This window comes from Pristiophorus japonicus, chromosome 6, assembly GCF_044704955.1.
Source record: "Pristiophorus japonicus isolate sPriJap1 chromosome 6, sPriJap1.hap1, whole genome shotgun sequence".
Taxonomy (NCBI): Eukaryota; Metazoa; Chordata; class Chondrichthyes; family Pristiophoridae; genus Pristiophorus; species Pristiophorus japonicus.
Genome location: NC_091982.1, coordinates 116,673,771 through 116,688,863, shown reverse-complemented (window position 1 = coordinate 116,688,863; position 15,093 = coordinate 116,673,771). Strand labels below are relative to the sequence as shown.

The 15,093-nt window shown below is 46.3% G+C and overlaps 1 protein-coding gene across 1 annotated transcript in view; it reads left to right on the top strand.

The window, feature by feature from the left end:
• The window catches only part of LOC139265223 (diacylglycerol kinase eta), a 363,559-nt gene that overhangs the window by 212,199 nt on the left and 136,267 nt on the right, over nucleotides 1–15,093 (top strand). The window contains exon 2 of the mRNA XM_070882149.1: nucleotides 4,541–4,651. Coding sequence (XP_070738250.1) covers nucleotides 4,541–4,651 — 111 coding nt within the window. The remainder of the gene's footprint in view (nucleotides 1–4,540; nucleotides 4,652–15,093) is intronic.

The following is a 15,093-nucleotide window of genomic DNA, read 5'->3' as shown; positions in this document are numbered from 1 at the left end:
AATGGCCTCCTTCTGCGCTGTAAATTTCTATGTTTCTATGTTTCTATGTATCTAACCCGTGATATACCTGCCCTGAGAGTGTTTGATGGGACAGTGTAGAGGGAGCTTTATTCTGTATCTAACCCATGTGTACCTGCCCTGGGAGTGTTTGATGGGACAGTGTAGAGGGAGCTTTATTCTGTATCTAACCCGTGCTGTACCTGCCCGGGAACTGTTTGGTGGGGCAGAGTAGAGGGAGCTTTATTCTGTATCTAACCCGTGCTGTACCTGCCCGGGGAGTGTTTGATGAGACAGTGGAGAGGGAGCTTTACTCTGTATCTAACCCATGCTGTACCTGCCCGGGGAGTGTTTGATGGGGCAGTGTAGAGGGAGCTTTACTCTGTATCTAACCCGTGCTGTACCTGCCCTGGGAGTGTTTGATGAGACAGTGTAGAGGGAGCTTTACTCTGTATCTAACCCATGCTGTACCTGCCCGGGGAGTGTTTGATGGGGCAGTGTAGAGGGAGCTTTACTCTGTATCTAACCCGTGCTGTACCTGCCCGGGGAGTGTTTGATGGGTCAGTGTAGAGGGAACTTTATTCTGTATCTAGGAACCAGAGGAAGAAGAGGATAAGATAGACAAGAGGAGAAGAATATTGAATACATCAAAGAGCCTTCATTTGTATTAAATCATCACATCTTCAGTCACAAATAACTTACTATCCAAAGAATTATTTTTGAAATGCAGGAGTGTTGTTTAGGCAAACACAGCAGCTTATTGTTGCACAGCAAAACCCCACAAACATCACTAACCATTTCATCTGTATTTCGATGATTTTGTTTGCAGGGGAATATTGGCCAGGACACAAGGAAAACTCTCTGAATTTCTTCAAAAAGTTGCTGCTGTGTTTTTAAGGTCTGACACAAAGGATGCTGCTTCTGCCAGCCCCACTCAGGGACTTGAGCACAGAAATCTAGGCTGACATTCCAGGACAGTGCTGTGGGAGTGCTGCACTGTCGGAGGTGCCGTCTTTCAGATGAGATGTTAAACTGATGTTTCGTTTACTCAGGTGGATATAAAAGATCCCGTGGCACTATTTTGAAGAAGAACAGGGGAGTTATCCCCGGTGTCCTCGCCAATATTTATCCCTCAATCAACATCACTAAAACAGATGATCTGGTCATTATCACATTGCTATTTGTGGGAGCTTGCTGTGTGCAAGTTGGCTGCCGCATTTCCCACATTACAACAGTGACTACACTCCAAAAGTACTTCATTGGCTGTAAAGCGCTTTAAGACATCCGGTGGTCATGAAAGGTGCTATATCAATACAAGTCTATCTTTGAGTGCAATATTCCCACACTGCACTGAGGAATCAGTCTAGACTGTGCTCAGATCCTGGAGTGAGGCTTGAACCCACAACTTTCTGGCGCAGTGGGGTGAGTCCTGCCACTGGGTTATGGTTAATGCCACTTGCCTATCCCTTGTCTCCGATCTGCCCTATTGCACATCCCACACTTCCTTCGCCCCAACATTGGCAGCCGTGTCTTTGACCATCTGTACCCTACCTAGGATTCCATCCCTAAACCTCTCCACCTCTCTCTCCTCCTTTAAGACGCTGCATAACATCTATGTCTTTGACCATCCTATCCTAATATCTCCTTATGCAGCTCGGTGTCAATCTTTGTCTTATTACGCCCTGTGTAGCACCTTCGAATGTTAAAGTCACTATGTAAATGAAAGTTGTTGTTGTTGATGTGACAGACTGAAAGCTTCTGTTAGCTGTGTTTATGTTTAACGTTGGTACAAGTGGATACTTGAAAAGCTCACAGTTGGGTTTTGTCTTAGGTTGAGAGATCTGTACTGCACCTCTGCATGAGACAGCTCCATCTGTAAAAGAGCGGAGGAAGCCTGGCTCATCGACCAGCCTGTATCGAGAATTGCAGGGCGCCTATTTTGATCAACTATCCCTTCATGCGTTTGGTGTAGCACCAGTTTGGCCTATTTTTAATTTGTTTAGTTATAATTTAGCTGCTGAAAAAATAGCTTCTGTTCTCAGAAAATAGGAATGGTTTCATTCCAGCAGTTCCTTTTGAAAGCCTTAGGCCAAAATTATAGCATGTAGCTTCTTTAAATAGAGGCTACCTCTAATTTGTTTAGATTTGAAAGAGAGGGACATTGAAGGAGTTTGGGTGGTGCAGTGAGAACCTGGGTTCAATCCAAATCAGACGAATGAAATGTAAAACTCATCTCTGATTGGCTGAAGCGGTTCAAGGTAAAATGAGGCTGTAAGCGATTCCAACCCAGGGACTGATGGAAACTTGACCTGCGGTAAAGTTACCCATAATCCCAGGCAGAGTATTACCCAATTGACACAGAGTCTAACGGGAGGAGCTTGTGTGAAAAATAGGAATAAGAACATATGAATCTAAGTAATAGGAGCAGGAGTAGGCCATTCGGCCCCTCGAGCCTGCTCCGTCATTCAATAAGATCAACTCCACTTTCCTGCACTATCCCCATATTCCTTGATTCCTTTAATAACCAAAAATCTATGGATCTCTGTCTTAAATACTCAATGACTGAGCCTCCACAGCCCTTTGAGGTAGTGAATTCCAAAGATTCATAGCCCTCTGAGTGAAGAAATTTTGCCTCATCTCAGTCCTAAATGGCCGACCCCTTATTCTGAGACTGTGACCCCTGGTTCTAGACGCCCCGGCCAGGGGGAAACATCCTCCCTGCATCTACCCTGTCAAGTCCTGTAAGGATTTTGTATGTTTCAATGAGATCACCTCTCATTCTTCTAAATTTTAGAGAATATAGGCCTAGTCTACTCAATCTCTCCTCATAGGACAATCCCCCCATCCCAAGAACCAGTCTGTTGAACCTTCATTGCACTCTCTCTATGGCAAGTATATCCTTCCCTATGTAAGGAGACCAAAACTGTACACAATACTACAATAATTCCAGAGATGAGGGGGTTGACTTATGAAGATAGGTTGAGTAGGTTGGGCCTATACACATTAGAGTTCAGAAGAATGTGAGGTGATCTTATTGAAACATATAAGATAATGAGGGGGCTCAACAAGGTGGATGCAGAGAGGATATTTCCACTCATAGGGGAAACTAATACTAGGGGACACAGTGTCAGAATAAGGGGTCTCCCATTTAAAACGGAGATGAGGAGGAATGTCTTCTCTCTAAGGGTTGTAAATCTGTGGAATTCTCTGCCCTAGAGAGCCATTGAATATTTTTAAGGCGGAGATAGACAGATTTAGGAGCGATAAGTGGTTATGGGGATCGGGCAGGGAAATGGAGCTGAGTCCATGATCAGATCAGCCCTGATCTTACTGAATGGTGGAGCAGGCTCGAGGGGCCGTATGGCCTACTCCTGCTCCTATTTCTTATGTTCTTTCTTATGTACAGGTGTGGTTTCACCATGGCCCCATATAATTGCAGTAAGATGTCTTTACTCTTATACTCAAATCCTCTTGTAATAAAGGCCAACATACCATTTGCGCTCTTAATATACATCATGTAAAGACAGTTCTTCTGACTTACGGAATAAAGGTGCATAATGTACCTGCCCTAGGAGTGTTTGATGGGACAGTGTAGAGGTAGCTTTACTTGGTATCCAACCCGTGCTGTATCTGCCCTGGGAGTGTGTGATGGGGCAGTGTAGAGGGAGCTTTACTCTGTATCTAACCCGTGCTGTACCTGCCCCGGGAGTGTATGATGGGACAGTGTAGAGGGAGCTTTACTCTGTATCTAACACGTGCTGTACCTGCCCTGGGAGTGTTTGATGGGACAATGTAGAGCAAGAGTGGGCAATTATTTGGGCTGATGGCCACTTAGTAAGTTTTGGTGAGCTGTTGAGGGCTGCACACAAATGTTCCCTCTAAGATGCACAACCGCACGGTCGCGCACCAATCACGAGGTCCCGCGCAGGCTGCTCACCTGCCCCAGCCGCTGGAAGAGATAGCATGCAGCAAATTTAAAGGGACCGCACATGTTGGTGCGAGTAAAGTGTTAGGTTGGTAAATTTGAAACAGGCCAACTCATAGCGTTGATCATCACTCCCACTTCTACTCTCCCTGTAAATACCACCTTAAATACAGAAAGTGTAGTAAAAATAGTAAAAATCTTCTGTTGATAAATGAATGGCATACTTATTTCTCTGCAGTCTTAGCTTTGGAGCTTTGGTAGGTACAATGCTAAAACAGGGAACACAGTGCACTCAACCCCACACTGCCATGCCTGCACTTTTTTTCTTTCCTTCTCAATCTTATGAGGAATGTATTCCTTCGATCTGTGGTGTGACTGTCCCCTAACATTGGCCGTTATTAGACTTGCACAATGTGTAACGAAAAAGCAGCTGAGAGATTGAGGTCACCATTGCTTTGTGTGCTGATTTGGTGTGCTACTTCACATTGTCTAATGATGACTAGCAAAGCCAACTGGCTCGCAGCCCGATCGCTCTCCCAACAACTGCAATGTAGCCCAGAGACTATGAAATATTTCCTCCAGTTTACTGATGTACTTTGTTTAATTGTTTTTTAACAGAAAAGCATAAATGAAGGATTCTTACTGAAGCAGACCAGCTCATTCCAGAGATGGAAGAAGCGATACTTTAAGCTCAGAGGGAGGACGCTGTACTGGGCCAAGGACTCAAAGGTGAAGCAAGCACTGACTCTCTTTAGCATTTTCAAGTAGACCAAGATGGTGAGGTACATTGCCCACTGATATGTCCTTACTATACAGTATAAATGCACACGAGGCCCATACTTGAGAGAAGGTCACTCTGTGACCAGTTACCTTTATTACCAAGACCTCAAGTGATGAAGGTGGGCGGAGCTTCACCTTTTATACCTGAAAGTCCAGGTTCGGAGTGTCTCCCACAAGTTCACCCCCCTGTGGTCAATGTTCTCAAGGTGTACAACTTAGGTCGGCTTATACATGGGTTACAATGACAGTTGAATACATGACATCACCTCCCCCCAAAGTCTTATTGGGATCATAGGTTAAGTCTCTCTGGTGGTTTACGCTCCCTTGTAGAGCGCCTGAGTTGGGGCTCTGGTTGTTGGGCGCTGGCCTGAGTGTCTGCTGTTTGCGGTGCCTCAGGCCTGTCCGGATTGCCCACAGTGACTGGACTCTATTCCTCTTGGTTCTGGTGCTCGGTCACCTGTGGTGGAGTAAACTCTCCGTCGTGTTCTTCCTCTGCTTCTTCTATGGGGTTGCTGAACCTCCTTTTAGTTTGATCCACGTGTTTGCGGCAGATTTGTCCATTGGTAAGTTTAATGACTAAAACCCTTTTCCCCTCTTTGACAATCACAGTGCCTGCAAGCCATTTGGGCCCTGCAGTGTAATTAAGGATAAAAACAGGGTCATTGACATCAATACATTGCGCCCTCGCATTCCTGTCATGGTAGTCACATTGTGACTGACGCCTGCTCTCAACAATTTCTTTCATAGTGGGGTGTATAAGGGATAAGCAAAGAATGACTAAGAAAGCAATAAAGAAAGGAAAGATAGATTACGAAAGTAAACTTGCGCAAAACATAAAAACAGATAGTAAAAGCTTTTACCGATATATAAAACGGAAAAGAGTGACTAAAGTAAATGTTGGTCCCTTAGAAGATGGGAAGGGGGATTTAATAAAGGGAAATGTGGAAATGGCTGAGAGCTGAAACAATTATTTTGCTTCGGTCTTCACCGAACCCGGCGCGGCCGACCTAGCCGCCGAGTTGAATCCTCTGGGCAGACTGCGCGGACCCCACCCGTTTACCTCTTAACGGTTTCACGCCCTCTTGAACTCTCTCTTCAAAGTTCTTTTCAACTTTCCCTTACGGTACTTGTTGACTATCGGTCTCGTGCCAGTATTTAGCCTTCGATGGAGTTTACCACCCACTTTGGGCTCAGTGGAACACACAAAAACAATGGCAAAAATTGGTGGTCACGGGAAAGTGGGAAGGGAGAACCTTGAGACAATCACTATCACTAGGGGGGTAGTGCTGGACAGGCTAATGGGACTCAAGGTAGACAAGTCCCCTGGTCCTGATGAAATGCATCCCAGGGTATTAAAAGAGATGGCGGAAGTTATAGCAGATGCATTCGTTATAATCTACCAAAATTCTCTGGACTCTGGGGAGGTACCAGCGGATTGGAAAGCAGCTAATGTAACGTCTCTGTTTAAAAAAGGGGGCAGACAAAAGGCAGGTAACTATCAGCCGGTTAGTTTAACATCTATAGTGGGGAAAATGCTTGAAACTATCATTAAGGAAGAAATAGCGGGACATCTAGATAGGAATAGTGCAATCAAGCAGAAGCAACATGAATTCATGAAGGGGAAATCATGTTTAACTAATTTACTGGAATTCTTTGAGGATATAACGAGCATGGTGGATAGAGGTGTACCGATGGATGTGGTGTATTAGATTTCCAAAAGGCATTCGATAAGGTGCCACACAAAAAGGTTACTGCAGAAGATAAAGGTACGCGGAGTCAGAGGAAATGTATTAGCATGGATAGAGAATTGGCTGGCTAACAGAAAGCAGAGAGTCGGGATAAATGGGTCCTTTTCGGGTTGGAAATCGGTGGTTAGTGTATGCCACAGGGATCGGTGCTGGGACCACAACTGTTTACAATATACATAGATGACCTGGAAGAGGGGACAGAGTGTAGCATAACAAAATTTGCAGATGACACAAAGATTAGTGGGAAAGTGGGTTGTGTAGAGGACAGAGAGAGGCTGCAAAGTGATTTAGATAGGTTAAGCGAATGGGCTAAGGTTTGGCAGATGGAATACAATGTCAGAAAATGTGAGGTCATCCACCTTGGAAAAAAAAACAGTAAAAGGGAATATTATTTGAATGGGGAGAAATTACAACATGCTGCGGTGCAGAGGGACCTGGGGGTCCTTGTGCATGAATCCCAAAAAGTTAGTTTGCAGGTGCAGCAGGTAATCAGGAAGGCAAATGGAATGTTGGCCTTCATTGTGAGAGGGATGGAGTACAAAAGCAGGGAGGCCCTGCTGCAACTGTACAGGGTATTGGTGAGGCCGTACCTGGAGTACTGCGTGCAGTTTTGGTCACCTTACTTAAGGAAGGATATACTAGCTTTGGAGGGGGTACGGAGACGATTTACTCGGCTGATTCCGGAGATGAGGGGGTTACCTTATGATGATAGATTGAGTAGACTGGGTCTTTACTCATTGGAGTTCAGAAGGATGAGGGGTGATCTTATCGAAACATTTAAAATAATGAAAGGGATAGACAAAATAGAGGCATGGAGGTTGTTTCCACTGGTCGGGGAGACTAGAACTAGGGAGCACAGCCTCAAAATATGGGGGAGCCAATTTAAAACCGAGTTGAGAAGGAATTTCTTCTCCCAGAGGGTTGAGAATCTGTGGAATTCTCTGCCCAAGGAAGCAGTTGAGGCGAGCTCATTGAATGTATTCAAATCACAGAGAGATAGTTTTTTAACCAATAAGGGAATTAAGGGTTACGGGGAATGGTCGGGTAAGTGGAGCTGAGTCCACGGCCAGATCAGCCATGATCTTGCTGAATGGCGGAGGCGGCTAGAGGGCTCGATGGCCTACTCCTGTTCCTAATCCTTATGTTCTTATATTATTATAACCTGGTTTTAAGCGCCCTTTTCAATAGCAGCTCTGCGGGTGAAACCCATGTGAGCGAGTGTGGTCGGGATCTATTGGCCAACAGGAGGCATGATAAGTGGCTTTGTAAGGAACCCCCTTGGATTCTGAGCATCCCCTGTTTGATTATCTGCACTGCTCATTCCGCCTGGCCATTTGAGGCCGGCTTGAACGGTGCCATTCTGACATGGTTGATTCCGTTGCCTGCCATGAAGTCCTGGAATTCAGTGCTTGTGAAGCACGGGCCATTGACGCTGACCAAGACATCCAGTTGACCATGGGCGACGAATATTGCCCGTAGACTTTCTACCGTGGCAGAGGATGTGCTTGAATTTAAAATGGCACACTCAATCCATTTGGAATAGGCTTCTACTACAACCAAAAACATTTTTCCCATGAAAGGACCTGCGTAATCCACATTGTTGCGTGACCATGGCTTGGTGGGCCAGGACCAGGGGCTAAGGGGGACTTCCCTGGGTGCGTTGCCCAGCTAGCACACGTGTTGCACCTGCGAACACAAAGTTCCAGGTCTGCATCTATCTCTGGCCACGAAATGTGTGACCTGGCAATTGCCTTCATCATGACAATGCCCGGGTGCTCATTGTGAAGTTTTCTGATAAACACCTCTCTGCCCATCTGGGGCATTACTACTCAGTTTCCCCGCAGTAGGCAATCGGCCTGAATCGAGAGTTCATCCTTGCGCCTGTGAAACGGTTTAAATTCCTTCGGGCATGCCCCATACGTGGCTGCCCAGTCCCCATTCAGGACACATTTCTTAACTAAAGACAGTAGCGGGTCTTTATTTGTCCAGACTTTAATCTGACGGGCTTCAACAGCCATGACCATCTCAGCACCATACTCAGTTGTCCCCTCAGTGGTGGCTAGTGGAAGCCTGCTGAGTGCATCGGTGCAGTTTTCAGTGCTCGGTCTGTGCCGAATTGTGTAGTCATAGGCGGCTAACGTGAATACCCACCTCTGTATGCGGGCCGATGCATTCGCATTTATGGCCTTGTTGTCGGCCAAAAGGGACGTTAGGGGTTTGTGATCTGTCTCCAGCACAAATTTCCTGCCAAACAGGTACTGGTGCATTTTCTTTACCGCATATACACATGCGAGCACCTCCTTTTCTACCATCCCGTAGCCCCTTTCTGCCTGGGACAGACTTCTGGAGGCATAAGCTACCGGCTGTAACTGACCCTTGGCATTAACAAGCTGCAACACACACCCAACCTCATAGAACGATGCATCGCACATTAAAACAAGTTTCTTACACGGGTCATATAACGTTAACAGATTGTTGGAACAGAACAAATTGCGTGCTCTATCAAAAGCCCTTTCCTGGCTGTCCCCCCAGACCCTATCACGACCTTTGCGTAGAAGCACGTGTAGCGGCTCTAGCAGCGTGCTCAATTTGGGAAGAAAGTTACCAAAATAGTTCAGGAGTCCTAGGAACGAACGCAGCTCCGTCATGTTACGGGGTCTGGGTGCTCTCTGGATCGCTTCCATTTTGGACCCAGTCGGTCTGATCCCATCTGCTGCTACCCTCCTCCCCAGGAATTCTACCTCTGGAGCTGAGAAGACGCACTTCGCCTTTTTCAGTCGCAGCCCTACCCGGTTCAGTCTGCGTAGCACCTCCTCCAGGTTGTGGAGGTTTTCTTCAGTATCGCAACCCGTGATGAGGATGTCGTCTTGAAAAACCACCGTCCTTGGAGTCGACTTGAGGAGGCTTTCCATATTTCGCTGAAGGATCGCGGCGGCCGAACGAATCTCGAACGGACATCTGTTCTACTCAAACAACCCCTTGTGTGTCATGATGGTGGTCAGCTTCTTCGACTCACTCACCAGCTCCTGGGTCATGTAAGCTGAGGTCAGATACAATTTTGAAAAAAATTTGCCACCGGATAGCATCGCAAAGAGGTCCTTCGCTCTCGGTAGCGGGTACTGATCTTGGAGTGACACCCGATTGATGGTGGCCTTGTAATCGCCACATATCCTGACCGACCCATCTGGCTTGAGTACCGGCACGATCGGGCTCACCCAGTTACTGAATTCGACTGGCCAGATGATGCCTTCCCTCAGCAGGCGGTCCAATTCACATTCTATCTTTTCCCGCATCATGTATGGCACCGCTCTGGCCTTGTGGTGTACTGGCCTGGCGTCCGGGTTTATGTTAATCACTACCTTGGCCCCCATGAAAGTGCCGATGCCGGGTTGAAATAATGAGTCAAATTTGTCCAGGACCTGTGAGCATGATACTCGCTCCACAGAGGAAATTGCATTGACATCGCCCCATTTCCAATTCATGACAACTCCTCCCCAGGAGTGCAGGACCGTCCCCTGGGACAATCCAGAGTGGCAACCTATTCTCCGAATCTTTGTGGGTCACGACTACTGTGGCGCTGCCTTGCACTGGAATGATCTCCTTTGTATATGTCCGTTGCTGTGTGTCAATCGGCAATAATTTTAGCCTCCTGGCCTTGGATGCCCACAACCTTTCGAACTGTTTGATACTCATCAGGGACTGGCTGGGCCCCGTGTCTAGCTCCATTATTGCTGGTCACAGAAATGTGGGAAGGGAGGACCTTGAGACAATCACTATCACGAGGGGGGTAGTGCTGGACAGGCTAATGGGACTCAAGGTAGACAAGTCCCCTGGTCCTGATGAAATGCATCCCAGGGTATTAAAAGAGATGGCGGAAGTTATAGCCGATGCATTCGTTATAATCTACCAAAATTCTCTGGACTCTGGGGAGGTACCAGCAGATTGGAAAGCAGCTAATGTAATGCCTCTGCTTAAAAAAGGGGGCAGACAAAAGGCAGGTAACTATAGGCCGGTTAGTTTAACATCTGTAGTGGGGAAAATGCTTGAAACTATCATTAAGGAAGAAATAGCGGGACATCTAGATAGGAATAGTGCAATCAAGCAGACGCAGCATGGATTCATGAAGGGGAAATCATGTTTCACTAATTTACTGGAATTCTTTGAGGATATAACGAGCATGGTGGATAGAGATGTACCAATGGATGTGGTGTATTTAGATTTCCAAAAGGCATTCGATAAGGTGCCACACAAAAGGTTACTGCAGAAGATAAAGGTACGCGGAGTCAGAGGAAATGTATTAGCATGGATAGAGAATTGGCTGGCTAACAGAAAGCAGAGAGTCGGGATAAATGGGTTCTTTTCGGGTTGGAAATCGGTGGTTAGTGGTGTGCCACAGGGATCGGTGCTGGGACCACAACTGTTTACAATATACATAGATGACCTGGAAGAGGGGACAGAGTGTAGTGTAACAAAATTTGCAGATGACACAAAGATTAGTTGGAAAGAGGGTTGTGTAGAGGACACAGAGTGGCTGCAAAGAGATTTAGGTAGGTTAAGCGAATGGGTTAAGGTTTGGCAGATGGAATACAATGTCGGAAAGTGTGAGGTCATCCACCTTGGGAAAAAAAACAGTAAAAGGGAATATTATTTGAATGGGGAGAAATTACAATATGCTGCGATGCAGAGGGACCTGGGGGTCCTTGTGCATGAATCCCAAAAAGTTAGTTTGCAGTTGCAGCAGGTAATCAGGAAGGCGAATGGAATGTTGGCCTTCATTGCGAGAGGGATGGAGTACAAAAGCAGGGAGGTCCTGATGTAACTATATAGGGTATTGGTGAGGCCGTACCTGGAGTACTGCGTGCAGTTTTGGTCACCTTACTTAAGGAAGGATATACTAGCTTTGGAGGGGGTACAGAGACGATTCACTAGGCTGATTCCGGAGATGAGGGGGTTACCTTATGATGATAGATAGAGTTGACTGGGTCTTTACTCGTTGGAGTTCAGAAGGATGAGGGGTGATCTTATAGAAACATTTAAAATAATGAAAGGGATAGACAAGATAGAGGCATGGAGGTTGTTTCCACTGGTCGGGGAGACTAGAACTAGGGGGCACAGCCTCAAAATACGGGGGAGCCAATTTAAAACCAAGTTGAGAAGGAATTTCTTCTCCCAGAGGGTTGTGAATCTGTGGAATTCTCTGCCCAAGGAAGCAGTTGAGGCTAGCTCATTGAATGTATTCAAGTCACAGATAGATAGATTTTTAACCAATAAGGGAATTAAGGGTTATGGGGAGCGGGCGGGTAAGTGGAGCTGAGTCCACGGCCAGATCAGCCATGATCTTGTTGAATGGCGGAGCAGGCTCGAGGGCCTAGATGGCCTACTCCTGTTCCTAATTCTTATGTTCTTATATTCTTATTAATACTGGGATGCCATTGAGGAGTACTTTCATCATTATCGGTGGCGTCCTGGTATATGAACTGTATATTTGCTCCACATGAACTCGCTCAACTTCAGCTTCCAGCGATTTCCCCCAGTATTCATTTGGCCTCGTAGGGCTTACATCAAGCCCATCCTCCTCGTACATCAACCTGGCTGCAGGCTTCCTGCAAATATGCGCCAAGTGACTGCTGACGTTGCAGTTTCTGCAGGTATATTGCTGATACCTGCAAGCTCTGGCTGGGTGTTTGCCTCCAGACCTCCAGCATGAGCTGGAGGCCCTATTGTTGGAAACAAAAGGTCCATTACCAGTCGATCGTCTCTGACTGTCTCTGTAACTGCCCTTAAGCGCACCATTAACAGGTGTTGATGGCCCCATTACTGGCCGCATTATCCATTGCGATGGCATGAATCGCCGTTCAGCTAGCCATTGTCTCTGTTGAATTCCCCCTTTGGGTTCGACTACATGCGCCCTTGTCTGCCTCAAGAACTGTGTGCCATGTTAACAATGTTGACTCCCTGATCGTTTGCCACATTTGAGCCAAGATTTTTGTCATACATCATTCTCGACTCTTCCTCCCCTGAGATAAATGTCTGGGCTATCAGAGCCGCCACTTCCAAGGTCAAGTCTTTGGTCTCAATCAGTTTCCTGAAAACCCCAGCGTGCCCGATGCCCTCAATAAAAAGTCTCGCAGCATCTCCGCTCTGCATGCATCTGGGAACTTACATAGGCTCGCCAGTCGCCGGAGATCTGCCACGAAGTCTGGAACACTTTGCCCTTCTCACCGCCGGTGCATGTAAAACCGGTGTCTCGCCATGTGCATGCTGCTCGCTGGCTTAAGGTGTTCCCCGATCAACTTACTGAGCTCTTCGAACGTCTTGTCCACCGGCTTCTCTGGCGCTAGAAGGTCCTTCATCAGGGATCCACAAACCGTCAGGAGATGAGTCCTGGATTTGTCGGCCGAATCCTGTCCCAACTATTCCTTGGTGACAAAACTTTGCTGTCGTCTCTCAATAAAGTCGTCCCAATCATCACCAACACAGTACCTCTCTTCTGTGCTGCTAGTGGCCATGCTTGCGTGGTTTAAATCCCAGTTTCTCATCGCCAATGATATGTCCTTACTTTAAAGTATAAATGCACACGAGGCCCATACTTGAGAGAAGGTCACTCTGTGACCAGTTACCTTTATTACCAAGACCTCAAGTGATGAAGGTGGGTGGAGCTTCCCCTTTTATACCTGAAAGTCCAGGTTAGAAGTGTCTACCACAAGTTCACCCCCTTGTGGTCAATGTTCTCAAGGTGTACAACTTAGGTCAGCTTATACATGGGTTCCAATGATAGTTGAATACATGACACCCACCTTTTTCCAATGAGCTGGCACGGAATCTCACATATACTCAGAAAATCCCTTTGCTGACACTCAGGGGTGCTGCAAACCGACCCCTCAATGTAGCAATAATATGGGTGCATTTACATCACACTTTCTCATGCTAAAACATCGCAAACCACTTTGTAAAGGATTAGTTACCTCAAATGGTGCAATGAATGTTGCTATGCTAACACAGAAGCAACATCCCCTTTGCAGCAATGGGGTGAATGATCTGGCGCTGGTAGAGGGAGCAATGTTGGGCAGGACACAGAAAGAACTCCACGTTTTTCTTCCAATAATGACATGGGATCTTTTACATCCACCCAAAGCACCCGGACAGGCAGAATGTGTCCCGGTTTAATGTCTCTCCCACAGGATGCTATCTCTGACAATATTGTACCATCCACCCAGCTAGTACTGCACTCCTTCCCTATTCTTAAATCTTATATCAAACTCAACACCAAAACCTTCCAGTCCAAACGTGAGAGTTTGAGTAACTCCAGTGCAGTACTAAGGAAGTGCTGTACTGTGGGAGTTGGCAAACCTAGAAGATCACAGGAGTTTAAGGAGGGTCTAATTCCATGATGATGGACTGAATTCACATGTGATTAAATCACATGGAATAACACGCACAGTGAAACTGGTCGCACATTACCTTCTGATTCAAAACATAATTCACTCAAGGCTATCCATTTCTAGTTGTCAGGTATTCCTCAGCTGTTTTTCTAGTTCAGACCATTTCCTACTGGGATTCTCTCTCCACATTTTTTCTGACATCCAGTCCAGTTACTTCCACATGGACAGCATCCACACCTCCGCCCCACCTCTGTGTCCTCTCTCTTTCTTCCCATTTTGTCCTTCTCGCTTTCCCTGTATATATTCTGCAGTCTACCTTGCTTTTGTTCAAATAGTGCCATGGGGTATTTTATGTCCACCTGAAACGGAAAACTTGGTTTAATGTCTCATCTGAAAGACAGCATCTCCGACAGTGCAGTACTTCCTCAGTACTGCACTGGAATGTCAGACTGGATTTTGTGCTCAAGTCTCTGGATTGGGGTTTGAACCCACAACCTTCTGACTCAGAGGCGAGAGTGATACCACTAAGCCACAATGGTCAGAAAAGTACCATTTTAACGTCGGGGGTGGGGGGGGGGCGGCGGGGGGGGGGGGGGGTGAAATTCCATGGGGTCCTCCCGCTCCTAACATAAGGGCCCTGAAATTCCGATGTCGTGGGTCCGTCCGGGAAGACATCATAAAAGCCGGGTTTCAGCGCACAATGCGCATGCATTGAAAACCGGCTTTTCCGATCTGTCAAGTTTCTGGCTTGACAGATCCAACACATATCGGGAGCGAGGACACTTGCAGGGCAAGATTTCCGATATTTACGAATATCTTCCTCTGCAAATGTCCTTTCAAATCTTGCAGCTGAAAAAGAAGGCATATAGCTTACTTTTACATGAGCAAGTGTTTAAAAAAACACAGAAACATTTAAAAATAAAGTCATAAAAACACATTTTATTTTTAAAAACCCTCCCCACTACGGTAAGTTTATTTTAAGGCTTAATTAAAAAAACTTCTGAAAAAGTCAGGAAAATATTTTTTTTATATGAACTTTAATTTAAATGAATGTTAAATATGTAGTTTATTTTCTAATTTTTATTGTGTTTTGGGTGTTTGGTGAGGGGTTTCTCATTCATAGTAATAGGAGTTCCAGACTTCCGGAACTCCTATTACTATGAGTGAGAATCTATACTAACCTGATTGGCTGCTGTCTCCAGCTCCCAGCCTGCGCACGTCTCCATGTGCACGCGCTGTGACGCGCAGTCACCAAAGGCCT